This window comes from Callithrix jacchus, chromosome 19 (assembly GCF_049354715.1).
Source record: "Callithrix jacchus isolate 240 chromosome 19, calJac240_pri, whole genome shotgun sequence".
Taxonomy (NCBI): Eukaryota; Metazoa; Chordata; class Mammalia; order Primates; family Cebidae; genus Callithrix; species Callithrix jacchus.
In genome coordinates, this window is record NC_133520.1 from 43,980,020 (window position 1) to 44,007,622 (window position 27,603).

A 27,603-nucleotide genomic window follows, 5' to 3' on the forward strand; every position below is an offset into this window, starting at 1 on the left:
CTCCCAATACTTTGGGAAGGTAAGGTGGGAGGATCACTTAAGCCCAGGAGTTCGAGACAAGGCTGGGCAACATAGTGAGACCCTTGTCTCTAAAAAATCCTTTTTTTGAAAAGGAAAAATGTTGAAGGATCAAAGATGAAATAATAAGGTAAGGACTAGAAAAAGTGCTTGCGTGTGTGACTGCTGACCTGCTAGGGGCATTGCGTGAGTGTTGGGACAGACTCCAGATGGGAGGAGTTGAAGGAGTGAAGGGGTGGTGAGCTGAGTGGAAAGCGTGAGCTGGGATAGCCCTTTCAAAAGGCTCCAGGAAGTCACAAGCAGAGTGGGCCAGGCTCTGAGCTCCACAAGCGTGAGTGAGGTGAGAAAACCCCCATTTGCTGAGCTCAAGCTGAGTCATCCCATACATACGAGCACATCATATAGATTTCCTCATTTCCTCCTCCCACAACCCTACGAGGCAACTGAGAACATATCCATTCTGCTAACAAATAATATGAATTTCAAAGAAGCTTGCTTTCTTTTGTTTTATATTTTATATATGAAATGGAGTCTTGTTCTGTTGCCCAGGCTAGAGTGCAATGGTATGATCTCGGCTCACTGCAACCTCTGCCTCCTGGGTTCAAGCGATTCTTTTGCCTCAGCCTCCCAGGTAGCTGGGATTATAGGTGCCTGCTGCCACACCGGCTCTAATTTTTGTATTTTTAGTAAAAAAGGGGTTTCACCCTGTTGGCCAGGCTGGTCTCGAACTCCTGATCTTAAGTGATCCACCCACCTCAGCCTCCCAAAGTGCTGGGATTACAGGCGTGAGCCCCGGAGTGCAGCCTGTTAGCATCTGTTATAGAGACAGGGGTCTCATTCTGTTGTCCAGACCAGTCTCTAACACCTGTCTTGAAGCAGTCTTCTCAGTTCAGCCTCCCCAGGTGCTAGGAGTAGAGGCGTGAGCCACTGTACCCACCCAGTTTTCTGTTTATTAAAATATTAGTAGGCTGGATATGGTGGCTCATGCCTGTAATCCCAGCACTTAGGGAGGCTGAGGGAGCAGGGTCATTTGAGTCCAGGAGAAGGATTGTTTGGGTCCAGGAGCACAAGGCCAGCCTAGGCAACATAGGGAAACCCCAACTCTGTAAATCATTTTGAAAAGCAGGCAGGCATGGTAGTGTGAGCCTACGGTCTCAGCGACTTGGGAGGCCAAGGCAAGAGTATCACCTGAGTCCAGAAGGTTGACGCTGCAGTGAGCTGTGATCATCCCACAGTACACCGGGCGGGCAACAGAGTGAGGCCCTGTCTCAAAAACACAACAAAACCGAAAAGAAATTAAAATATCGGTAGATAGACCTCCTAATGAAGCGAGGGCACTCTTCTGCAGCTGTTCTCCACAGGACTGTTCCTATTTCCTTCTCCGCAATCCACGTAGCATCCACAGTACGTGGCTTTGGTCACCTCTAAGCCACCTAGGTCCCATTCCATTGCCAGAGGAGCACTGGCTGGGAGGATGATGCGTCCAGACGACACCCCAGACACTGCTCCCCTCAAAATGGCTTTCAACCCAAAAGAAAAGAAAAGCCTGGGTGTGGTGGTTCACGCCTGTAATCCCAGGACTTTGGGAGGCTGAGGCAGGTGGATCACAAGGTCAGGAGTTCCAGATCAGCCTGGCCAATATGGTGAAACTCCATCTCTCCTAAAAATACAAAAATTAGCTGGGCTTGGTGGCAGGCGCCTATAATCCCAGCTACTCGGAAGGCTGAGGCAAGGGAATTGCTCAAACCCAGGAGGCAGACATTGCAGTGAGCCAAGATCATGCCACTACACTCCAGCCTGGTAACAGAGCAAGATTCCGTCTCAAAAAAAAAAAAAAAGAAAAGAAAAGAAAAAAATGATCTGGGCTGGGCATGGTGACTCATGCCTGGAATCCCAGCACTTTGGGAGGCAGAGGCGAGTGGATCATGAGGTCAGGAGACCGAGACCAGCCTGGCCAACATGGTGAAACCCCATCTCTACTAAAAATACAAAAATTAGCTGTGTGTGGTGGCTCACGCCTTTAGTCCCAGCTACTGGGGAGGCTGAGGTAGGAGAATTCCTTGACCTGGACCCAGGAGGCGGAGGTTGCAGAGAGCCAAGATTGTGCCACTGCACTCCAGCCTGGGCTACAGAATGAGACTCCATCTCAAAAAAAAAGAAAGGCCGGGCACGGTGGCTCATGCCTATAATCCCAGCACTTTGGGAGGACAAGACAGGTGGATCACAAGGTCAAGAGATCGAGACCATCCTGGTCAACATGGTGAAACCCCGTCTCTACTAAAAATACAAAAATTAGCTGGGCATGGTGGCGCGTGCCTGTAGTCCCAGCTACTCAGGAGGCTGAGGCAGGAGAATTGCCTGAACCCAGGAGGCGGAGGTTGAGGTAAGCCGAGATCACGCCATTGCACTCCAGCCTGGGTAACAGGAGTGAAACTCTGTCAAAAAAAAAGAAAGAAAGAAAGAAAGGTTCTTTAGTGCAGAACACTGCATACCTGCTGCTTAATAGTCACACCTGACAGCATACCTCTTTTTTAAGACAGGGAAAGAGGATGAGGCCACTTATCTCTTCAGTGATGCCATTATTTTTATTTGTTTTTTATTCATTTATTTTTTTATTTTTATTTTGAGATGGAGTTTTGTTCTTGTTGCCCAAGCTGGAGTGCAATAGCGTGATCTCAGCTCACTGCAACCTCCATCTCCCCCCGGGTTCAAGTGATTCTCCTGCCTCAGTCTCCCGAGTAGCTGGGATCACAGGCATGTACCACCACACCCAGCTAATGTTTGTATTTTTTTTTTTTTTTTTTTTTTGAGACGGAGTTTCGCTCTTGTTACCCAGGCTGGAGTGCAAGGGCGCGATCTTGGCTCAACGCAATCTCCGCCTCCTGGGTTCAGGCAATTCTCCTGCCTCAGCCTCCTGAGTAGCTGGAATTACAGGCACGCGCCACCATGCCCGGCTAATTTTTTGTATTTTTAGTAGAGACGGGGTTTCACCATGTTGACCAGGATGGTCTCCATTAATGTTTGTATTTTTAGTAGAGACAGGGTTTCACCATGTTGGTCAGGCTGGTCTTGAACTCCTGACCTTGTGATCCACCTACCTCGGCCTCCCAAAGTGCTAAGATTACAAGTGTGAGCCACCTCGTCCTGCGTGTATTTTTAGTTGAGATGAGGTTTTGGTATGTTGGCCAGGCTGGTCTCCAACTCCTGACCTCTGGTGATCCCCCAGCCTTGGCCTGCCAAAATGCTAGGATTATAGGCGTGAGTCACCATGCCTGGCACAGGGGGTTAATTTCTAAGGCCTTGTGATATTGAGAAATACATTTTGTTTTCATCAAATTTCCTGGCATACAACTTCTTAAAATTCTTGGAATTTTCTTTGTTTTTGTTTTTGAGATGAAGTCTCACTCTCTTGCCCAGGCTGGAGTGCAGTGGTGCAATCTCAGCTCACTGCAACCTCCACCTCCTGGGTTCTCATGATTCTCCTGCCTCAGGATCCTGAGTAGCTGGGACTATAGGTGCCCACTATCACACCTGGCTAGTTTTTGTATTTTTAGTGAAGACAGGGTTTCACCATGATGGCCAAGCAGATATGGGACTCCTGACTGCAGGTGATCCACCTGCCCTGGCTTCCTAAGGTGCTGGGATTACAGGCATGAGTCACCTGGCCTGGTGATAAGTGTCTTTTTTAACGTTCATGAGTTGACCGATGGCTGGCAGTCCCTGGATAGCTTCTGGATGGGGGCTGGTCACCAGAAAGACAAAGGTGAGATTAGAGGGTTGGAATTTTTAGCCCCACCTCCAGCCTCTGGGGAGGGTAGAGGGGTTGGAGGTTAAATTGATTATCAGTGGCCAACGGTTTAATCAATCTTGCGGATGTACTAAAACCTCTATAAAAACCCAAAAGGCCTAGGGTTCTGATTTTTGTTATGAGAATATAGGAGAAATGGCATTTGTTCCCTCTATGTATGACTAGAGGCCCATTTTCTTAACTCTAAAAGGGAGATCTTGGGGGCAGTTGTTCTTCCTTCCTTCTTTTATCCCAGAGAAAACTAAATGACAAAATATACCTACCAGAGTGTTGTACTTGGACTTCCTTGTGACAACTCTGGGTTTGTTCGGGTTTTTGCTTGTTCGTTTGTTTGAGATGGAGTTCCATTCTTGTTGCCCAGGCTGAAGTGCAATGGTTGGACCTAAGCTCACTGCAACCTCCACCTCCTGGGTTCAAGTGATTCTCCTGCCTCAGCCTCCCAACTAGCTGGGATTATAGGCTCCTGCCACCACACCTGGATAATTTTTGTATTTTTAGTAGAGACGGGGTTTCAGCATGTTGGCCAGGCTGGTCTCAAACTCCTGACCTCAGGTGATCTACACACCTTGGCCTCCCAAGTGCTGGGATTACAGGCATGAGGCACTGCGCCTGGCCGACAACTATGGGTTTTAATCCAAACTGCATCTGTGTAGCTGTGTGCCCTCGGCCAAATCGTTTCACCTTTTTTTTTTTTTTTTTTTTTTTTTGAGGCAAGTCTTACGCTGTTGCCCAAGCTAGAATGCAGTGGTGCAATCTTGACTAATCACAACCTCCACCTCCCAGGTTCAGGCGATTCTCCTGCCTCAGCCTCCCAAGTAGCTGGGATGACAGGTGCTCACCACCATGCCCAGCTAATTTTTGTATTTTTAGTAGAGACAGAGTTTCACTATGTTGGCCAGACTGGTCTCGAACTCCTGACCTCCTGATCTGCCTGCCTCAGCCTCCCAAAGTGCTGGGATTACAGGTGTGAGCCACTGCGCCCGGCCTCACTTCACCTTTCTTAGTATAGGTTTCCTTCTGTGAAAAGGGCACGGACTGTGGTGAGAATTACACAGCACACTTCAGGCTGAGGTGGATCCATCTTGGACTCCTCTCAAGGTGGTTCTCTACTGAAGTACAGAAACGTCGCCAGCATAAGGCAGTTTTACGTCTCCACGGTCCGCTGCCTAGCCAATGATTTTATTACAAACCCTAATTTCTTTTGCAAAGAAACATCTTGAACTGGTCATGAATAAAGTGGCTTTTCTCTGACCAGCAAGTAGGTGGCGATTCCATTTCCACCAGAACTGACCTCGTGCTGCTCGGGGAGGGGGAGGCGGGTGAGCAGAGGCCTGATGTCACTCAGCTCTACATAAGGGCCCCCTGCAGGCTCCTGCAGGCAGTTTGGAAGCAGCTGGAGGAATGAATTAGGTTCCTGGTTGCAGTACTTTTGTTCTTCTTTTCTTTTCTTTCTTAAAACAGACAAAGCTGTTGAGTGAAATGCCGCCTCCACAGAAAATCCCAAGCGTCAGACCTTTCAAGCAGAGGAAAAGCTTGGGTAAATTTCTTGGGGTACCTTTCTGGGTTACTCGAAAGAGAGGAGAGGATCTGGCTTTCTCTTGATGTTTGCTTATTCTCTTGTGCTTGAAATATTCACAGCAATCAGACAAGAGGAAGTTGCTGGAATCTGGGCAAAGTTCCCAAACAAGATCCCGGTAAGACATCATTGTACTTCCCTTGTGGGGGGCGGGGTTCTGAACCTGTCCTTTGAAAAAACCAAGACCAGCCAACAACTTCCCTCTCTCTGTTCCAAGATCCTAAGACTCAGAGAACTCTGAGTCACATTCTTAAGGACTGACGCTCTTGACAGGTGATAGTGGAGCGCTACCCCAGGGAGAAGTTCCTGCCCCGGCTGGACAAAACCAAGTTCCTGGTCCCGCAGGAGCTGACCATGACCCAGTCCCTCAGCATCATCCGGTAGGTGGCGCAGAGCGTGCCCGGGAGGAAGGTGTCGGGGGTGTGTGGGGGCTCTTCTGTTTCCTTCGTTAGGTGGTTTTATTTTGGGGATGGGGGTATGTCAGGGAAAGAGAGGAAAGAGATTTTTTTGAAGTCATCTTTCAGATTCACTAGTGCCCTGAAAAGATGCTCTTAGAATAATTCTATTTTAAATCCGGGTGCACCGACTCATGCCTGTAATCCCAGCACTTTGGGAGGCTGAGGTTACGAATTCGAAAACAGCCCAGCCAACATGGTGAAACCCTGACTCTACTAGAAATACAAAAATTAGCTGGGTGTGGGGGTGCACGCCTGTAATGCCAGCTGCTCAAGAGGCTGAGGCAGGAGAATCGCTTGAACCTGGGAGGCAGAGGTTGCAGTGAGCTGAGATTGCACCGTTGCACTCCAGCCTGGGCAACAAGAGTAAAACTCCATCTCAAAAAAAAAAAGAAAGAAAGAAAAAATTACTCTATTTTATTTTACACAAAGATGGCTGTATAATTGTCAGTGACCAAACCTTTGGGGTTATTTGGGGAGGAGTTATCTGGGTGTAAAATGAATTGGATTCTAGTTACTCCCATCTCCCACTGCTGCATGGACATAGCCCACCTGAAGGCTCAAAGCTCTAAGATAGGAATGGGTGGGCTGTGCCCGCTTCACCAATTAGAGCACCTGGAGGAAGTGTGCTTAAAGTGAGGCCAAGCCTTCACCTAGGCACCTACGTTTTCACACTGCCATCTGCTCCGGGATAACTGGGCACTCAGATTGCCCTTGGCATTTGAAGCGTGTTCAACTAAATATGGCTGCCTTCCTATCGCCTTGATGTGAACGCAGAAATAACACAGGAAGGAAAGGGCACACTTCAAGGCAGGAGATCCCTTCCAAGTGTCATCCTAGGCTGTTCAACAGTGACATGCCAGGCCGGGCGCAGTGTCTCGAGCCTGTAATCCCAGCACTTTGGGAGGCCAAGGCAGGTGAATCACCTGACATCAGGAGTTCAAGACCAGTCTGGCCAACATGGTGAAACTCCGTATCTTCTAAAAATGCAAAAACTAGCTGAATGTGGTGGCACACGGCTGTAATCCCACCTACTTGGGAGGATAAGACAGGAGAATCGCTTCAACCTGGGTGGTGGAGGTTACAGTGAGCTGAGATCACACCATGGCACTCCAGCATGGGCAACAGAGTGAGTGAAATTCCATCTCAAAAAAAAAGTGAGATGCCAGAGAGACTATGTATCACTTTTGTACCCCTGGGGAAACAGCTTTAATTTCATAGCAAACAGAAGTTATTTACTTAACTTTTTTTTTTTTTTTTTTTTTTGAGATGGCGTCTGGCTCTGCCACCCAGGCTGGAGTGCAGTGGTGTGATCTCCGCTCACTGCAACTTCTGCCTCCTGGGTTCAGACAATTCTCTGCCTCAGCCTCCCAAGTAGCTTACAGGTGCCCACCACCACGCCCGGCTAACTTTTGTATTTTTAGTAGAGACGGGGTTTCACCGTCTTGGCGAAGCTGGACTTGAACTCCTGACCTTGTGATTCCCCCGCCTCAGCCTCCCAAAGTGCTGGGATGACAGGCCTGAGCCACGGCGCCTGTCCAGCGCGCTTAGCAGGTTTGTGTCGTCATCTTTCCCTGCTGTGTTTCCTCGTCGTGTTTTGGCATATTTCATCCATGGAATGACCTCACCCTTTTGACCCAACTACGACTCCTTGTAGTTTCTAAATCTCAGGGAAGAAGGAGGGAGCAATTCCCTCTTCTTGAGCGTCATGATGCTGCAGATCCCTGGGCTGCCTCACAGGTCACCCCCTCACCACCCTCCTGCCCACCCCAGGAGCCGCATGGTCCTGAGAGACACAGAAGCCTTTTACTTGCTGGTGAACAACAAGAACCTGGTCAGCATGAGTGCAACCATGGCAGAGATCTACAGGGACTACAAGGATGAGGACGGCTTCGTGTACAAGACCTACGCCTCCCAGGAGACGTTTGGCTGCCTGGAGTCATCAGCCCCCCTGGGATGGGAGCAGCCTTGAGGACAGACCCTGCAATCCTCTCTAGCCCATGTGGGGAAGAACAGGTGCTCTGACAGACGTATCAGCCGCTGGCAGAAGGGATTGGATTTCTCCTGTATGTATATGGAGGAGTCTGAGAAGCAGGGATGCTGGGAGTGATCAGGTCCAGCTATTGGCAGCAGAGTGGTGGCTCTTCCTAGTTTAGTTTTTGTGCTCCATGCTCTTGTGTTCTTCTAAGAAAAATGTGGGCTGCTCTTGAAAGTTTTGTAATTATAACTCTTTTTTTTTTGAGACAGGTTCTTGCTCTGTTGCCCAGGCTGGAGTACAGTGGCACGATCTTGGCTCACCACAGCCTCTGCCTCCTGGGTTCAAGGGATTCTCCTGCCTCAGCCTCCTGAGTAGCTGGGATAACAAGTGCATGCCACCACACCAGGCCAATTTTTGTAATTTTAGTAGAGACGAGGTTTCACCACATTGGCCAGGCTGGTCTCAAACTCCTGCCCACAGGTGATCCACCCACCTCTGCCTCCCAAAGTGCTGAGATTACAGGTGTGAGCCACTGCATCCAGCCATATAACTCTATTCTAAATAAGAAATGGTTGGCTTGTGTGATGGCTTTGTGTGATGAGCTGGAGATAATATTTTTCAAGTGTCTTCTGTGCTATATGTGGGAGGGCCATTGGGGAGTGGATTTCACTCCCTGCATGTAGGCAGGGATGCCCTGCAGGGCTCAGGCCTAGAGAACCTCCAGCCTGTAGACTGCCTCTGTGGAACCCAATGAAGCCAGTGTGACCCATGATAAGCTCACCTGGAGGCGCCCTCTCCTGTGTCATTAGAGAGATTATCCTGTTTCCCCAGCGTTCACTCTATGTGGTTATTTTCTCTTTTTGTCCTGCTATACCAGACATATTTATGCCAAAGCTGTAACTTCTCAACATAGTCATTTAAATGCACATGTTTACTAGGTGCCAAGCTTTACTCTGAAATAAACATTCTTTATTTTAAAGGAGCTTTATTCTTCGGCTTCTTACCACAACTCTCTATGGCTAACTACTGCTACAGTTGCCCACACAATGGGTGGGTGTGATCGCTTGGTGGGTGACGTCCACTGACTACCACCACGGAGGATGTAGCGAGGGGATGCATTAATTCTCACAAGTCAGGAGGGCACTGGGGATAGTTCCCACCGCAGTGCCTCCGGGAACAAAGGTGAACACAGGGCACTCACTGGGCTGGTTAGCTGAGTCACCGTATGCAGAGGCGGAGTCAAGGAGTGCAGGCGCAGTCACCGATCATGCCTCTCCACAGGCTGCAGGTACAGAGAATGGCGAATAATCCTGAGGAGTAGGTAAGGAGACATGAAAATGGCGAATAAGCTTCTCCTTAGAAGGGAATTTTTTTCCTCCATTAATGAGCCTTTTTATTATTGTCATGGTTTTTTTTAATTTTTTGGCTTTGTTTTGTTTTGTTTTTTGAGACAAAGTTTCACTCCTGGTGCTGAGGCTGGAGTGCAGTGGCGGGATCTCGGCTGACTGCAACCCCCACCTCCCAGGTTCAAGTGATTCTCCTGCCTCAGCCTCCCGAGTAGCTGGGATTACAGGTATTTGCCACCACGCCCAGTTAATTTTGTATTTTTACTAGAGATGAGGTTTCTCCATGTTAGTCAGGCTGGTCTTGAACACCTGACCTCAGGTGATCCGCCCACCTGGACCTTGCAAAGTGCTGGGGTTACAGGCATGAGCCACCACACCTGGCTTTTTAAATTTTTTAATCGTAGGTTCCTTACTGGTTTTGCTTCCATGAGTGGCTGTGACCAGGGGAAAAGGGTGAGGAACGAGCTGGCAAGGAGGCGTCATCTCCACAACATTCCATTTATACACAAAACTAGACAAGCATAGAGTCACTATTGTGGTTAGAAGTTGGCAGCATGGGGCCGGGTGCAGTGGCTCACGCCTGTAATCCTAGCACTTTGGGAGGCCGACGCAGGCAGATTACCTGAGCTCAAGAGTTCCAGATCAGCCTGGGATACATTGTGAAACCCCAACTCTACTAAAATACAAAAACTTGGCCGGCTGTGACAGTGCATGCCTATAGTTCCAGCTACTGGAGAGGCTCAGGCAGGAGAATCGCTTGAACCTGGGAAGCGGAGGTTGCAGTGAGCTGAGATCACACACCGCACTCCGGCCTGAGCAACAGAACGAGACTCTGTCTCCAAAAAAAAGTTAACAGCATGGGAAGGGGGAGGAACAGGGAGGGAGTAGGGTGTTGTTAAAAAAAGAAAAAAACAGGCCTCCTCACAACTGGGGTACCTGGAGGGAGCTTGGTCTGCTTCAACCCAAGAGGAATCAGAAGATCTAAAGCAGTTTAGGAAGGCTGGAACTGCCAGGACTGAAGGGAGGAAAATCCAGGGAGTAGGGGGGTCTGTTTGGTAACCGGGTGAAGGGATTGCCCTTCCCCTACTGGGATGCCCCCAGCCCCTCCAGTCTGGCAGGAAGGGGGCAGGCTGCAACCCCTGAGGGCAGGTGTGGGGCTGCCAGATGCTCCAGGCAGGGGGCCAGAAGGGGCTCATAAAGGCGTGCTTCCAGGGAGATGATGGCACTGCCTCCCCTAGCCTCTCTGCTAGGATGCAGTGGGCCTTGACCTCCTCGTAGCAGTCTGCTTGTAATGCATGCTTGATCCCTGTCAGCTTCATGATGGCATTTTTGGAGCTGGCATAGATCATTTTGCTCATAAGGGGTGCAGACTCAGAGGCCCGGAATATAAATACCAGGTCCTCCTTCTTGCTCTCCCTGCTCTCGTAGATTGCCTCATAGAGGGCATAGCGGCAGTCCTAATCTGGCAGCATCTTGATAAAAGTGGTGGAGGGGTCATGCAGGGTCTGGCCCACGTGTCACCCACCAGGATCTCACCGCCGTCCTGGGGGATGATGGTTTTCTCATCCTCGCTCACGCAGAAGAGCACTGCCTTCTTGTGCTTCTTCACCTTCTCTGGTGTCAAAGACTTAACACAGCTTCGTGTCATTAAACACCTTGATGACACCATCAGAGATGACTGAACCTTTTTTGCTTTGTTTGTTTTTTTTGAGATAGAGTCTCGCTGTGTCTCCCAGGCTGGAGTGCAGTGGTGCAATCGCGGCTCGTAGGCTCAAGAGATTCTCCTGCCTCCGCCTCCAGAGTAGCTGGTCCTACAGGTGTGCACCACCACCCCTGGTCAATTTTTTAAATTTTTTGTTGAGCCAAGGTCTTGCTCTGTTGTCCAGGCTGTTCTCAAACTCCTAGGCCCAAGTGATCTGCCGGTGTTATCCTTCTAAAGTGCTGGGATTACAGGCGTGAGTCACAGTAATGGCCGGAAAGGGGATTTTAAGTGTGGGAATGAGAAGAGGTCTTCAAAGTTCAGCTCCAGCTCAGGCATCTCTGGATCCATTTGGTTTTTGTTTTTTCTTGGGGCTGAGCTTCTTCCTGGAACTTTTAGAAACAAGAACTCAAGGTGCAACCGGTTACAAGTGGGTTATGTTTTGTTCTTCTCGGTTTTTTTTTTGAGACAGAGTTTCGCTCTTGTTGCCCAGGCTGGGGTGCAATGGCACAATCTTGGCTCACCATAACCCCGTCTCCCAGGTCCGAGCGATTCTCCTACCTCAGCCTCTCGAGCAGCTGGGATTACAAGCATGTACCACCGTGCCCGGCTAATTTTTAATTGTTTTATTGTTTAGTAGAGACGAGGTTTCTCCATGTTGGTCAGGCTGGTCTCAAACTCTGAACTCCTGACTTCAGGTGATCCGCCCACCTTGTCCTCCCAAAGTGCTGGGATTACAGGCATGAGCCATCGCACCCAGCCACAGCAGGTATGTTTTCACAGTGCATACCCAACAAACGAGGGACACTGGATTATATTACTGTCATTTTACAGATAAGGAAATGGAGGCCCAGAAAGGCCAAGAATATTTTGCATTTTCACACAACATGGTCTCATCAGGACTTGAGGTTGGGGAGCCACATTTAGAAGCCATCCTTCTAGCTCTCTGCTGGACTCCCTACATAGGACAAGGTTAACTCTACTTGACAAGTACTGGATGCTTGAGCTACAGTATTGAGTGCCACCAGTGCCACCTACAGATAGGACAAGAGGTACTGTGGTGCTCCGTGATTGCATTAACAATAGGGTGTTTCAAGGCTGGGCATGGTGGCTCACACCTGTAATCCCAGCATTTTGGGACGCTGAGGCAGGTGGTTTGCTTGAGCTCAGGCATTTGAGTCCAGCCTGGGCAACATGACAAAAACCCATTTCTACAAAAATATACAAAAATTAGCTGGGTGTGGTGTACACACCTGTAGTCCCAGCTACATGGCTGAGGCAGGAAGACCACTTGAGCCTGAGAGACAGAGGTTGCAATGAGCTGAGATCTTGCCACTGCACTCCAGCCTGGGTGACAAAATGAGACCCTGTCTCAAAACAACAACAACAAAAAAAAATAGGGTGTTTCATTCATCAACAGTACAAGAACAAGTGCTTGGAGAGCATGCTCACTACACCCGGCTGATTTTTGTATTTTTAGTAGATACGGGGTTTCACCATGTTGGCCAGGCTGGTCTCGAACTCCTGGCCTCAAGAAATTCACCCACCTCAGACTCCCAAAGTGCTGGGATGATAGGCGTGAGCCACCGTGCCCGGCCTCAGTTGGCTCACTCCCTCCGGGCCTGCTGTTTCTTCCTCCTGGCTACTTTCCCCACTCCCGGGTAGCTGCTCACCCTCTCTCCTGCCTGTGGCTGTCCTTGCCCTCCTGGCTTATCTGCTCTAGTCAGTTCCTCTAACATGTCCTTCAAGTTGTCTGTGCCATATACCAAGTAAAAACCCTGACTCAGGTTCCTTCTCCAGACATACTCTTATTGCTTAGCCTGGATTAATGAGTATTCTTCCCAAATAAATCTACTTTCTAGAGTGAATTTTTTCTTTTTGAGGCAGAGTCTTGCTCTGTTGCCCAGGCTGGAGTGCAGTGGTGCTATCTCGGCTCACTGCAACTTCCACCTCCCAGGTTCAAGTGATTCTCCTGCCTCAGGATCCTGAGCAGCTGGGACTACAGGCAGCCACCACCATGCCTGTAGTGATTTTTGTATTTTTAATAGAGACAGGGTTTCACCATGTTGACCAGGGTGGTCTCGAACTCCTGGCTTCAAGGGATTCACCCACCTCAGCCTCCCAAAGTGCTGGGATTATAGGCGTGAGCCACTCCTGGCCTAGGGTGGACTTTGAACTTGAGAAGCAATCTTTGGCCTTGGACACTCACCTAGCTGCTTATGCCCAGTGCTGCTTCTCATGCTCTCAGCCTTCTCCACTGCCTTGGTCTTTCTTGGCTCACAGAAGCGTAGGTTGTCACCATACTGCAGGTACGAGGTCCTCCCCTGGAGATGCAGCTGGGTGAGCTTTCATGTTCTCTTTGCCTTCCAAGATCCTTTCTGATGTGGCTTCCCCTCGTACATTCATCAGAGAAATTAAGGATGGCTTCAGCTGCCTTGCTTAGGGTGGGCATTGTTCCGAAACCAGTTAATAACTCTGTATGAAACGACCACCCATTTTTTGTTTCTTTGTTTGTTTGTTTGTTTGAAACAGACTTTCACTCTTTTTGCCCAGGCTGGAAATCTCATTATCTCATGAGATAATCTCACCTCACTGCAAACTCTGCCTCCTGGGTTCCAGTGATTCTCTTGCCACAGCCTCCCAAGTAGCTTGGATCACAGGTGTGCTCCACCACGCCCAGCTAATTTTGTATTTTTGGTAGGGGCGGGGTTTCTCCATGTTGATCAGGCTGGTCTCGAACTCCTGACCTCAGGTTATCCACCTGCCTTGGCCTCCCAAAGTGCTGGGATTACAGGCATGAGCCACCACATGTGACCTAACCACCCATGTTTTATGCTCATGGAGGCTGTAGGTAAGAGGATTTCAGAAAGCCTACATGGTGACAGCTTGTCTATGTTCTAGGTACCACGGTGCCTGAGGACTCAGCCAGAAAGGTCTGAAAGCTGGGAGTGACTTAAATGGCTGGGAGCTGAAATCACCCAGAGGCCTCTTCATTCCTGGGCTGGGATGACTCAAGGTTGGGCCCAGCTGGGATTGAAGACTGGGTGACTCCACATGGCCTCTCAGGAGGGAGCATGCAAAAAACCAACGCAGATGCTGACCTGTCAATAAGGGATGGATTACAATCATTTTTAGCCTGGATTTTTTTAAGCCTCTACTTAGGTACTTAAAATTAATCAGTGATTTGTTTTTTATTTTTTATTTGTATTTTTGGAGACAGAGTTTCACTCTTGTTGCCCAGGCTGGAATGCAATGCTGTGATCTCAGCTCACTGCAACCTCCACCTCCTGGGTTCAAGCGATTCTCCTACATCAGCCTCCCGAGTAGCTGGAATGACAGGCATGCTGGGATTACAACAGGCACGTACCACCATACCTGGCTAATTTCTTTATTTTTAGTAGAGACGGAGTTTCACCATGTTGGTCAGGCTGGTCTCAAACTCCTGACCTCAGGTGATTCCCCCGCCTTGGGCTCCCAAAGCGTTGGGATTACAGGTGTGAGCCAATGTGCCTGGCCTGTATGGGAGATTTTTAAGTGTGTCTTGTTTCTTTCACAAACAAAAGAAGCTAGTTCAGGCCTGGCATGGTGGCTCATGCCTGTAATCCTAGCACTTTGGGAGGTCGAGGCGGGCGGATTACTTGAGGTCAGGAGTTTGAGTCCAACCTGGCCAACATGGTGAAACCCCATCTCTACCAAAAATACAAAAAGTAGCCAGATGTGGTGATGCATGCCTATAATCCCAGATACTTGGGAGACTGAGGCAGGAGAATCACTTGAACCCTCGGGGGCAGAGGTTGCAGTGAGCTGAGATCGTGCCACTGCACTCTGCACTCCAACCTGGGCGACAGAGTGAGACCCGGCTACCAAACTTCTCCCAACTTCAGTGTAATTGACATTTGGGCAAATAGCTCTTTGTTGTGGGAGGCTGCTGTGTGCATCCAGGCACGGCATGGTGGCTCACACTTGTAATCCCAGCACTTTGGGAGTGAGTCCAAGGTGGGCAGATCATGAGGTCAGGAATTCAAGACCAGCCTGACCAACATGGCAAAACCCATTTCTACTAAAATACAAAAATTAGCTGGACGCGGTGGTGCATGCCTATAATCCCAACTACTCAAGAGGTTGAGGCAGGAGAATCGCTTGAACCCAGGAGGTGGAGGTTGCAGTGAGCCAAGATTGCACCACTGCACTCCAGCCTGGGCAACAGAGCAAGACTCCGTCTCAAAAAAAAAAAAAAAACTTTAAAAAATCTTTTTAAAAAGACAACATATTGAGCACATTCCTTGGCGCAGTACTGTATTTAGACAGCGTAGTGTCCTGGGAAGACCTGGAGCTTTGCCATCTGACAGACCTGAGTTCAGGAGGGTCTGCTCTGCCTTGCCCTGTCCTGGGAATCATTTAATCTCTGCACCAGGTTCTTCATCTGAAAACCTTCTAGTGTAGGCTTCAGAATAGAAAGACCTTCTGAACAGCCCGTCATGAAGGGACTGGTACTTTTAGCTTCAAAGTTTGCATATCATCTATATGTTCCTCACAGGCAACGAGATCTCAGTTCTCAACAGCAGCAAGTTTCCAGCCGTCAGGACTGCGCTACGTGAAATTGCTTCCTCTGCCAGGAAAGCTCCAGCTGCTAGTTCAGAAGTGGTCTCCTTTGACACTGAGGTCAGTGCAGACAAAAACCAGCAGGTGGCACAGCATGGCTTCTTTGGGTTTGGGAATGGCCAAACAGTTTGTAGTCAATAAAAATAAATTCTCCTCAATTAATTTTTCTTTTTGAGATGGAGCCTTGCTCTGTCGCCCAGGCTGGAGTGCAGTGGTGTGATCTCTGCTCACTGCACCCTCCGCCTCCTCGATTCAAGTGATTCTCCTGCCTCAGCCTCCCGAGTAGCTGGAATTACAGGTGCACACCACCACGCCCAGCTAATTTTTGTATTTTTAGTAGAGACGGTGTTTCACTGTGTTGGTCAGGCTGGTATTAAACTCCTGACCTCATGGTCTGCCCGCTTCGGCCTTCCAAAGTGCTGGGATTACAGGCGTGAGCCACTGCACCTGGGCTTCATTTTTTGTACTTAACATTCTTCAGAGGCTGGGCATGGTGGTGCATGTCTGTAATCCCAGCACTTTGGCAGGTTGAGGTGGGAGATCAGGAGTTGAAGACCAGCCGGGCCAACATAGTGAAATCCACCCGCACCGTCTCTACTAGAAATACAAAACCTTGCTGGGCATGGTGGCAGGCACATTTAGTCCCAGCTACCTGAGGCAGGAGAATCACTTGAACCTGGGAGTCAGAGGTTGCAGTGAGCCAAGATCGTGCCACTACACTCCAGCCTGGGTGACACAGCAAGACTGTCTTAAAAAAAAAAACCACACACATACAAAAAAAAAATTAGCCAGGCGTGGCGGTAGGTGCCTGTAACCCCAGCTCCTCAGGAGGCTGAGGCAGAAGAATCGCTTGAACCCAGGAGGCGGACGTTGCGGTGAGCTGAGATTATGCCATTGCACTCCAGCCTGGGTGACAGAAAAAAAAGAAAAGCCACATGAAGAAGTGAAGACGTAGCAGTCACTAAAACACACTGTAAACACAAGGTCCAGGCGAACTTGAGGATAGTCCTTAAACACAAATAAATCTGTCTGCAGCTTTTGACATAAGGAGTAGAGTCCGAAGAAATGAGGCCAGACAAGTAGGTCATTGAGGACCTCACATAACATACCATGGAAGCTAGTAATTATCCAGTACGTAACTGGGAATCATAAAAGAGTTGTGGCCGAGCACGGTGGCTCACACCTGTAATTCCAGCACCTTGGGACGCTGAGGTGGGAGGATGGCTTGAGCCCAAGAGTTCAAGACCAGCCTGGGCAATGCAACAAAACCCCACCTCTTTAAAAAAAAAAAAAAAAGTGTTTCAGGAAAAGGAGAGTTACTGATTCAAATGCTTATCTCATCTGGAAAAAAAAGGAGAGTTGTATTTATTTATTTACTTTTATTTTAATTAATTTTTTGAGATGAACTCTTGCTCTGTACCCAGGCTGGAGTGCAGTGGCACAATCACGGCTCACCGCAACCTCTGCCTCCTGGGTTCAGGTGATTCTTGTGCTTTAGCCTCCTGAGTAGCTGGGACTACAGGCATGCACCAGCACAGGCTAATTTTTGTATTTTTAATAGAGACGGGGTTTCACCATGTTGCCCAGGTTGGTCTTGAACTCCTGAACTCAAGTGATCCAACTGCCTTGGCCTCCCAAAGTGCTCAGATTACAGGTGTGAGGCACTCTGCCCGCCCAAAGAGGCATACTTCTGGTTTCCACTTAAACTCACCCTGCTTTGTTATCCATGTTGGGAATTATACAGTAAGGGGTAAAGCTGTGTATCCTTCCATCCTCTGCCCTTGAGGACTACAAACTTTACGTTAAAAGTAAACCAGATAGAGGGCCAGGCATGGCATGGTGGCTGACGCCTGTAATCCCAGCACTTTGGGCAGCCAAGGAGGGTGGATCCCATGAGGCCAGGAGTTCAAAACCATCCTGGCCAACAAAACCCCATCTCTACTATAATACAAAAATTAGCCAGGCTTGGTAGTGCACTTCTGTAATTCCAGCTACTCCGGAGGCTGAGACAAAAGAGAATCACTTGAATAGGAGGTGGAGGTTGCAGTGAGCTGAGATTGCAACACTGCACTCCAGCTTGGGTGACAGAGCTAGACTGCCTCAAAAGAAAAAAATTGAAAGAAGAAAAAAATTTTTTTTTGGATGGAGTCTCACTCTGTCACGAGGCTGGAGTGCAGTGTTGAGATCTCGGCTCACCGCAACCTCCGCCTCCTGGGTTCAAGCAATTCTCCTGTCTCAGCCTCCTGAGTAGCTGGGACTACAGGTGTGAGCCGCCACGCCCAGCTAATTTTTGTATTTTTTAGTAGAGTTGGGGTTTCACCATGTTGGCCAGGGTGGTCTCGATCTCTTGACCTTGTGATCCACCCACCTCGGCCTCCCAAAGTGCTGGGATTACAGACATGAGCCACCGCGCCTGGTCAGAAAATATCTTTACAATAGTGCAAAAGCTCTATGCTCTGAGATTTGACTTCTCTTAAAGAAGGGATTTGGAGTTTTCCAAATACAATCAGAAACCCAATTACAATGTAATTAGTCCTGGAAAAAACGGGGAGAAGGGCAGCTTTGCCCTTTTCTGCTCCACTACCCCACTTCTATTCCACTTTAGTCCATGAGTTTGAGACCAGCCTGGACAACATATGAAGACCCTGTCTCAATTTTAAAAAAATAAAAAAATTCAAGCCAGACCCTGTGGCTCACGCTTGTAATCCCAGCACTTTGGGAGGCCGAGGCAGGCAGATCATGAGGTCAGGAGTTCGAGACCAGCCTGGCCAGCACAGTGAAACACCATTTCCACAGAAAGGACAAAAATGAGCTAGGCATGGCGGCAGGCACCTGTAATCCCAGCTACTCAGGAGGCTGAGACAGGAGAATCGCTTGAACCCGGGAGGTGGAGGTTGCAGTGAGCCAAGATTGTGCTACTACACTCCAGCTGGGCAACAGAGCTAGACTCCATCTCAAATAAAAATTTTAAAAATTCTTCAGATTAAACCCTGAGAATTCCTGTTCTAACTAGTCCCCTTCCAAGGACATTCCCAATTAACCTAAGAAAATTAAGCTTCCTGCCCCGTACTGCTCTGTAGAGAAACAGGGAAACACCAGCTGGGCATATCTGGCAACATTTTGAGCAGTAAAAGCAAAAGTTTGGGGTTGTGAAAACCAGATTTATTTATTTGGATATGAGACTGGATTGGTCTTTGGAAATTTTCCTAAACCTCAGTGCCATTTTTAGCATCTTTTAGAGATGCAAAATATTTTAACTCGGTGGCACAGAAACGGATTCTACGTGGCAGAGCGTGGGATGACTGACTTCCCTTCGTGGAACTAGCCTGTATTTGGGCTGCAGCTGACAGCTGCCGCACCTCAGTAAACATTGATAATTCAAATCAGCTTTGTCCAGAGCAGAGGTCCACAAACTTTTTCTGGAAGGGACAAAATGGTCAATATTTTACACTCAAAAGTTGCCTGCCACAACTCACCGACTCTGCCATTACAGTCCAAAGCAGCCGAGACGACACGTAAATAAATGGCTCTGGGATAGAATTACCCTTATGGGTCCTGAAATTTGAGTTTAAACTTTTTCACGTGTCCTGAAATGTTATTTTTCTTTTGTTTTTTTTTCCCCCCAATCATTTGAAAATGCAAAAAGCATTCTTAGAGAGCTGTATAGAAATAGGTAGTCGGCTGGATTTGGCCTCTGGGCCCAGTTTGCTGACCTCAGCTGCATCAAGGGCTCTGAAATGTCAGTACTCATCAGCATCCACTTGGAGGGTTTATTTCATTTTTTTTTTTGTTAAGCCTACAACTCACAGAATTGGAGGACTTATCCGGGCGTGGTGGCTCATGCCTGTAATTTCAGCACTTTGTAATCCTCAGCCTGTAATTCCAGCTGAGGTGAGCAGATCACCTGAGGTCGAGAGTTCGAGACCAGTCTGACAAACATGGAAAAACCCTGTCTCTACCAAAATACAAAATTAGCCAGGCGTAGTGGCACATGTCTGTAATCCCAGCCACTCAGGAGGCTGAGGCAGGAGAATCGCCTGACCCCAGGAGGCAGAGGTTGCAGTGAGCCAAGATCACACCACTGCACTCCAGCCTGGGCAACAAGAGCAAAACTCCTTCTCTCAAAAAAGAAAGAAAGAATTGGAGGATTTACCTCAAACCGGATTGCCAGGCCTCACCCTAAGGGTGACTTTCTGAGTCAGAAAGTCTAAGACAGAGGTCCCCACCCCCCAGGCCATGGACAGTAAAGGTGAGTGGCCTGTTAGGAACCAGGCCGCACAGCAGGAGGCGAGTGGCAGGCCACTGAGCATTATGGCCTGAACTCCGGTCAGATCAGGGGCGGCACCTGATTTTCACAGGAGTGTGAGTTCTATTGTGAACCGAGCATGTGAGGGCTCTAGGTTCCTGGCTCCTTAGGAGACCCTGATGCCTGATGACCTCATGGGGAGCAATTCATCCCAAAACTATCCCCCATCCCACCACCTCTGCCCTAGGACTGGGTTCTGTCTTCCACAAAGCTAGTCCCTGGTGTCAAAAAGGTTGGGGATCACTGATTTAGAGCGTAGGGTGGAGCTGGAACAACGTTCCCGCCCCCATACCCATTCCATTCACAGCCTCAGGGGCCTGAACGGTTTAAACACATTTCCAGGTGACCTGTTGCTATAGGTCTGGCCTAGAACTTTTTTTTTTTTTGAGACAGAGTCTCTCTGTTGCCCAGGCTGGAGTGCAGTGGTGCGATCTCAGCTCACTGCAACCTTCACCTCCTGAGTTTAAGCAATTCTCCTGCCTCAGCCTCCTGAGCAGGGGGACTACAGGCACCCACCACCATGCCCAGCTAACTTTTTGTATTTTAGTAGAGATGAGGTTTCGCCATGTTGCCCACGGTGGTCTCAAACTCCTGAGTTCAGACAATCCACCCGCCTTGGCCTCCCAAAGTGCTGGGATTACAGGGATGAGCCACCATGCCTGGCCTGGCCTAGACCTCTACAAAGGCTGCTGTCTTGTTTCATTCAACCGCTTGAGGTTCCAGCCCCAAGGACAATCATGTTGTATAAGGACTTATAAGTGTTATATTTATCCTTCATTAGCCACACCTGTGGTACAGAAAGTCAGGGCTGAGTCTTCATCAAAGGGGCCTTGGGACAAGAGGGAAGCAAGACAAAAAGAAATATTCACATCCAGGCAGACAGCAGGTCCAGGAAGAGAGTACAAAGTGGATTCCGGGGCAGCCTGAGTCTTCTAGGAGTGCCAGTGAAGCAACCACCTAACCCTGGCCTGGAATTGGGTCCTGGCTCTGAGTTCAAGGCAGCCTCAGCTCAACACACTGGAGGGGCAGGGGCAGGCTCTGTAAGGGTGGGGCCTGGAATATGTGTAGGGCCAGGATCAGTCTCTCCATCATCTTTGCACAAACTTGCTTCACCAGAGACAAGGAAAACCAAGATTGTGAAAACAGAATCTAAGTGGATTTTGGCCAGGTCCAAATTTTTTTTTTGGTTTTGATGGATTTTTGTTGTTGTTGTTGTTGTTGAGACAAAGTCTTGTTCTTGTCACCCAGGCTGGAGTTCAATGGCACAATCTTGGCTCACTGCAATGTCCACCTTGTGGGTTCAAGTAGTTCTCCTGCCTCAGCCTCCCCAGTAGCTGAGATTACAGATGCCCAGCTAATTTTTGTATTTTTAGGAGAGATGAGATTTTGCCATGCTGGCCAGCCTGATCTTGAACTCCTGACCTTGTGATCTGCCCACCTCGGCCTCCCAAAGTGCTGGGATTACAGGAGTGAGACACTGTGCCCAGCTGGAGATTGTTTTTAAATTGTGTTTGCTATTTTAAAAAATTAGCCAGGCATGGTGGTGGGTGCCTAGAATCTTAGCTAATCCAGAGGCTGAGGCAGGAGAATGCCTTGAACCCAGCAGGTGGAGGTTGCAGTGAGCGGAAATTATGCCACTGCACTCCAGCCTAGGTTTCAGAGCGAGATTCTGAGTCAAAAAAATAATAATAGTAAGTAAATTGTGTTTGATGTATGCTTTACCTGGTGGTCATTTTCTGTTGCAAAGTGTTTTCACAGTGGTATGGAAGCCAGGGGGCTGTGTATCCGATTCTCAGAGCAGCCACGTGGCGGTGTGATTGATCTAGGCTCCCATTACTGTTATTAAGGAGGGAAAACTTTTCCTCTGCTTTCTTAGGTCCAGTGTCTGGGGGCCTGCAAATAAAATGAACAACAACAACAACAAAAAAAGAAAACCTTAACAGGAGAAAAATCACATCATTTTTATTAATGTTTATAAACATTGTATGAAAGTTCACAAAAAAGATATGAAACTTGAAAAAGCAGTTAGGCTCTGGGAATTTATATGCCTTTTATCAAAATACAGATCTGAGTGTGGTAGCTCATGCCTGTAATCCCAGCACTTTGGGAGGCTGAGGGGAGAGGACTGCTTGAGCCCAAGAGTTTGAAGAGTTTGAGATTAGCCTGCACAACATGGCAAGATCAGAGTCTGGCTCTGTCGCCCGGGCTGGAGTGCAGTGGTGTGATCTCGGCTCCCTGCCACCTCCGCCTCCTGGGTTCAAGCAACTTTTGTGCCTGAGCCTCCCAAGTAGCTGGGATTTTAAGCAGGTGCCACCACACCTAGCTAATTTTTGCATTTTTAGTAGAGATGGGGTTTCTCCACACTGGCCAGGCTGGTCTCAAACTCCTAATCTCAGGTGATCCACCCGTCTCGGCCTTCCAAAGTGCTGGGATTACAAGCAGGAGCCACGGTGCCTGGCCAGCACAGCAAGATCTTAGCTCTATAAAAACAAGAAAAAGAAATTAACCAGGCACAGTCAGTGTGTCTGCAGTCCAAGCTACTCAGAAGGCTGAGGTGGGAGGATCCTTTGAGCCCAGGAGGTTGCAGAGAACTATAAGCACACCGCAGCACTCCAGCCTGAATGACAAAGCAAGACCCTTTCTGGAAAAAAAGAAAGAAAAAGAAAAGGAGTTTGGCATTTGACAGAAAATAAATTGTGGAGAAGTGACCAGGAAATAAATGGGAGAACAGTGAAAGATAAGAGCTATTCTAGTAAGGTACTTCTCTTTATGCACATTTACCTACTTTTTTTTTTCAGAGACAGAGTTTCACTCTTCTTGCCCCGGCAGGAGTGCAATGCCACCATCTCCAGCCTGGTTCAAGCGAGTCTCCTGCCTCAGCCTCCCGAGTAGCTGGGATTACAGGTGCCCACCACCACGCCCAGCTAATTTTTGTATTTTTAGTAGAGATGGGGTTTCACCATGTTGGCCAGGCTGATCTCGAACTCCTGACTTCAGGTGATCCACCCTCCTCAGCCTCCCAAAGTGCTGGGATTACAGACTTGAGCCGCCATGCCTAGCCAGGCATACTTCTCTTTATGCAAATTTACCTCAGTGTTGAGTCTTTATCTCCAGTGGTTCAAGTAGCTCTTTGGGGAGGGGCAGGAGGGAAGCATCATCACAAAGAGAAATTTATGCCCTGCTTTCAGGCAGATAAGGGAAGGGTGGAGAATTCTTCCTGCATCTGATGATACTCCAGTGCCTTCAACTCAAAATAATCCTTAGGCCAAGGCAGCGTATTCTGGGCCGACGTATCCTAAGCCCTTCCTTCCCATCATCACTGGTTTGGGAATCGGCCTGCTAGGACGTGAATACTATTTCCCCCACTCGCTCTGTGACTTTGGTAAAGTTACTTAACATTCCGTATGCCTCAGAACCCCCATCTGCAAAAACAGTGGTAAAAATAGCACCTATCTCATAGACTTCATGGAGATGTAATGAGTTATATGTGTAATGAGCTTAAAATAATGCCTGACACCGACTGATTAAGCACTAAACAACCATCAGCCAGTACTGCAAGGCTCTTAGCAGGCGCTGGGCTTCCATACATGACTGATTCATGGGGCTCTTATAAATGGAGGCTATCTCTATTTTCTATTAGACTTTGAGAATTCCACCTTGTCCCTACAAAAAGTGTGGCAGTAAGCACTTGAGACTCTACAATGGCCTGAGAGATGAGAGTCCAGTCAGTTTGTTCCTCAGGCTGGGGTTCTTTGGGGTTCCCACTGCTCTGATACTGCTCTGATATTTAAAATTCATAAACTTATCTGGGTGCGGTGGCTCACATCTGTAATCCCAGCACTTTGGGAGGTTGAGATGGGTGGATCACCTGAGGTCAGGAGTTCAAGACCAGCCTGACTAACATGATGAGACCCCGTCTCTAGTAAAAATACAAAAATTAGCCGGGCATGGTAGCGGAGACATGGTAGCAGAGACAGAAGAATCGCTTGAACCTGGGAGGCAGAAGTTGCAGTGAGCAGAGATCGCATCACTGCACTCCAGTGTGGGCAACAGAGTGAGACTCCATCTCAAAAAAAAAAAAAGCTTTTTACTTTTGCACTGACCTAGAAAAATAAAAAATAAAAAAAATGTGGGGTGCATATGTATATGTGTATATATATTCTTCTTTATATGTACATAATGGAATATTAGCCTTAAAAAAAAGAAGATTCTGCCGTATGTAACATGAACAGTGGCTCATGCCTGTAATCCCAGCACTTTGGAGGCCAAGGCAGGTGGATCATGATGCCAGGAGTTCAAGAACAGCCTGGCCAACGTGGTGAAATCCCGTCTCTACTAGAAATACAAAGATTACCTGGGCATGATGGCGTGCAGCTGTAATCCTAGCTACTCGGGAAGCTGAGGAGGAGAATCACTTGAACTGGGGAGACGGAGGTTGCAGTGAGCCCAGATCACGTCACTGCACCCCCGCCTGGCAGACAGAATGAGACTGTCTCAAAAATAAATAAATAGGCCGGGCACAGTGGCTCACACCTGTAATCCCAGCACTTTGGGAGGCCGAGGCGGTTCAAGAGATCAAGACCATCCTGGTCAACATGGTGAAACCCCGTCTCTACTAAAAATACGAAAAATTAGCTGGGCATGGTGGTGCACGCCTGTAGTCCCAGCTACTCGGGAGGCTGAGGCAGGAGAATTGCTTGAACCCAGGAGGCGGAGGTTGCAGTGAGCCGAGATCATGCCATTGCACTCCAGTCTGGGTAACAACAGTGAAACTCTGTCTCAAAAAAATAAAAATAAAAATAAAAAATACATAGAAGAAGAATACAATAAATGGTGGTTACCAGTACAGTATAATGGCAGGGTTGGGATTTGGGGAAGAACGAGGAGTTACAGATCAAAGAGTACAAAGTTGCAGTTATGCTGACGGATGTCTGGGGGTGTAGTGTACAGCATAAGGACTATTGTTAATACTGTAGTATATATTGGAAATTTGCTAAAAGAGTAAATGACTATAGTAATCATTTAAACTATGTATGCATAGACAAGCATCACGTTTTGTACCTTAAATACTTACAATATAGCTCAAATCAGTGACTCCAGCTACAAGACCCAGCACAGCATAGCTCCATTCGCTCCTCCAGCTTCACCTTACACCACTGTCTGCAGTGCTCCGTATCTGCGGCTTGTTCTTCCTCTTCTCCTTTTTCCCAGCCCCAGGCTTTCTTGTAGTCCTTATCCCCACTGTAGGTCAATTTTAATTTGTGAGCTGTTTGATTGACCTCTGTTTCTCCTACCAGACTAAACAAGTGTGTGTGCGAAATATTCATCAACCCTGAGCACCCAGCATCCGGCACAGCTCCTAGGACTTGTAGGCACTTGGAAAACACATGCAGAATGAATGAAAGAGTAGGAGTGACTGAAGAAGTCATTGGAGAATGTCCCATACTGCAGGCTTGTTGAGGTGGCTTAGTTGGTACTTTACTGAGAAGGCACTGGCAAGCTGGCTTTACTAATAGTTCTTACCATTCACTGTGCCCACTATGACTCAACAAGCATTGATTAAACACTAATTGTGTGGTCAGTGCCCTGAGGTTGGCACTGTCACAGGCCTGTGAACCAGAGCAACTCCATCTTGAGTAGGGGCTGGGTGGGGTGTTGAACAATGAGAACACGTGGACACAGGGAAGGGAGCATCACACACTGGGGTCTGTGCGAGAGAACTAGAGGAGAGACAGTGGGGGTGGGGAGTTGGGGAGGGATAACATGGGGAGAAATGCCAGATATAGGTGATGGGGAGGAAGGCAGCAAACCACACTGCGCTATATGTACCTATGCAACAATCTTTTTGTTTGTTTGTTTGTTTTGTTTTTTTATTTTATTTTATTTTTAAGACGGGGTTTCACCATGTTGGTCAGGCTGGTCTTGAACTCCCAACCTCAGGTGATCCGCCCGCCTTGGCCTCCAAAGTGCTTGGATTACAGGCGTGAGCAACCACGCCCAGCCCTATGCAATAATTTTGCGTGTTCTTCACATGTACCCCAAAACCTAAAATGCAATAAAATATATAATAATAATTTAAAAATGAGGCTGAGACCTACTGGACTGCATTCCCAGATGGTGAAGGCATTCTAAGTCACAGGAGGAGACAGGAGGTCGTCACAGGATACGGGTCATAAAACCTTGCTGATAAAACAGGTTGCAGTAAAGAAGCCGGCCAAATCCCACCAAAACCAATATGGCCACGAGGTCATCCTCACTGCTACACTCCTGCCAGCACCATCACAGTTTACAAATACCATGGCAATGTCAGGAAGTTTTCCTATATGGTCTAAAAAGGGGAGGCATGAATAACCCACCCCTCGTTTAGCACCATCAAGAATAACCATAAGAATGGGCGGCCAGCTGCCCTCAGGGCTGCTCTGTCTCTAGAGGAGCCACTCTTATTCTTTTACTTTCCTGTTAAACTTGCTTTCACTTTTTTCTGTGGACTCGCCCTGAATTCTTTCTTGCACAAGATCCAAGAACCCTCCCTTGGGGTCTGGATTGGGACCCCTTTCCTGTGACAGCACTAGCCATAGCAATGGACACAACGGCCAGAAAGCTCTCACTCCATGAAGCACCAGACATGTATAATGTAATTATTTTGTTGTTACTTTGCATTTTGATCGAATTTCCAAATCAGAGGTGAACTCCAAGATTAGTACAAGGGACTTCCCCCATGGCCTTCCCTAAGATTCACAAATGGATTTTATTTTGCTCCATTTTGAGGGAAAATTTTCCTTTTAATGTTAAACTTTAATGAACAAGTTTAGAGAAATTTTGGGAAAGAATAATTTGGGGGTGTAAATGAGTTAGCAACATTTAGCACTGTGGCCAGTTGCTGTGGAATGTTTTATTCATACAATTTCTTTTCTTCCTAATTATGAGAAACTGAGCTGACCATATTGTCTATAAACTGGGGTGGCTGCACCCTCAGCATGGTGCCGGGGAATGGATTAATGATAGTGGAGCATATTTGAATAATATTTGATGAAAGACATCACGTACAAGTGAAATATGCATACTCCCTTTTCCCGGCTCCTAGAGCTCACAGCTGTGACCAATTTTATTTTCATTAGCAGGATTAGCGAACATTTTCCTTGCCTGGTTTCCACTTCCCTTGTGGTGGGATCTTGCCCTCACTCTCCCCTCCATCCCCAGCCCCAGCTTCCAGCAGTCACATGTGCGCGTGTCCAGCTGCCTTTGCCATTGCATCATTCGTGAGCTCCCGTTAGCACGGCAGCATAAGGGAGTTGGTGGCTATGTTTTCCTCCATGAAGGTGGCTGCATTCCTCATCTCAGCAGTTCAGCATTCTTAGCTGACCTACAATTTGATGTCCTTTGGTTAATATTCATGTCCTATTGGAGCTCTTTTCATTTTCCTTGCTACCTTTCCCCCCAACATTTTGTCTCATTCAGGAGAGCCATGTTATACAATGCAATGGACGATGACCAGAAAGCCCCCACCTCATGAAGCACCAGACATTTATTATCTCATTATTTTTTCTCATTCAGGAGACACTATGTGGGGTTTCTGTTCCTTTTTGTCTGTTTGTTTTGTGTTTTTTGAGATGGAATTTTGCTCTTCCTGCCCAGGCTGGAGTGCAATGATACAATCTTTGCTCACCACAACCTCCATCTCCCAGGTTCAAGTGATTCTCCTGCCTCAGCCTTCCAAGTAGCTGGGATTACAGGCATGCACCACTACATCTGCCTAATTTTGTATTTTTAGTAGAGACAGCATTTCTCCATGCTGGTCAGGCTGGTCTTGAACTC

The 27,603-nt window shown here is 48.0% G+C and overlaps 1 protein-coding gene, 1 long non-coding RNA gene and 1 pseudogene across 2 annotated transcripts; 1 reads left to right on the top strand and 2 right to left on the bottom strand.

Moving 5' to 3' along the window:
- Positions 1-5,206: 5,206 nt before the first annotated feature.
- MAP1LC3C (microtubule associated protein 1 light chain 3 gamma) lies at positions 5,207-8,814 on the top strand. The gene is made up of 4 exons (XM_078356433.1): positions 5,207-5,363; positions 5,465-5,520; positions 5,676-5,782; positions 7,631-8,814. The coding sequence occupies exons 1-4, from the start codon at positions 5,306-5,308 to the stop codon at positions 7,827-7,829; spliced, it is 420 nt and encodes a 139-aa protein (XP_078212559.1). The 5' UTR covers positions 5,207-5,305; the 3' UTR covers positions 7,830-8,814.
- Positions 8,801-25,282, bottom strand: LOC128930203 (uncharacterized). Its single transcript, XR_013529643.1, has 3 exons — positions 24,863-25,282; positions 21,511-21,681; positions 8,801-9,145 (listed from the first exon to the last, which is right to left on the bottom strand). It is a non-coding gene; the product is annotated as an uncharacterized LOC128930203 (long non-coding RNA).
- On the bottom strand, positions 10,265-15,360 carry LOC100404970 (cofilin-1 pseudogene; annotated as a pseudogene).
- Positions 25,283-27,603: the final 2,321 nt, after the last annotated feature.

Coding starts and splice junctions, on each gene's coding strand:
- MAP1LC3C (XM_078356433.1), top strand. CDS start 5,306: ATGCCGCCTCCACAGAAAATCCCAAGCGTCAGACCTTTCAAGCAGAGG. Junction 5,364..5,464: donor CAAGCAGAGGAAAAGCTTGG/GTAAATTTCTTG, acceptor AAATATTCACAG/CAATCAGACAAGAGGAAGTT. Junction 5,783..7,630: donor CAGTCCCTCAGCATCATCCG/GTAGGTGGCGCA, acceptor TGCCCACCCCAG/GAGCCGCATGGTCCTGAGAG.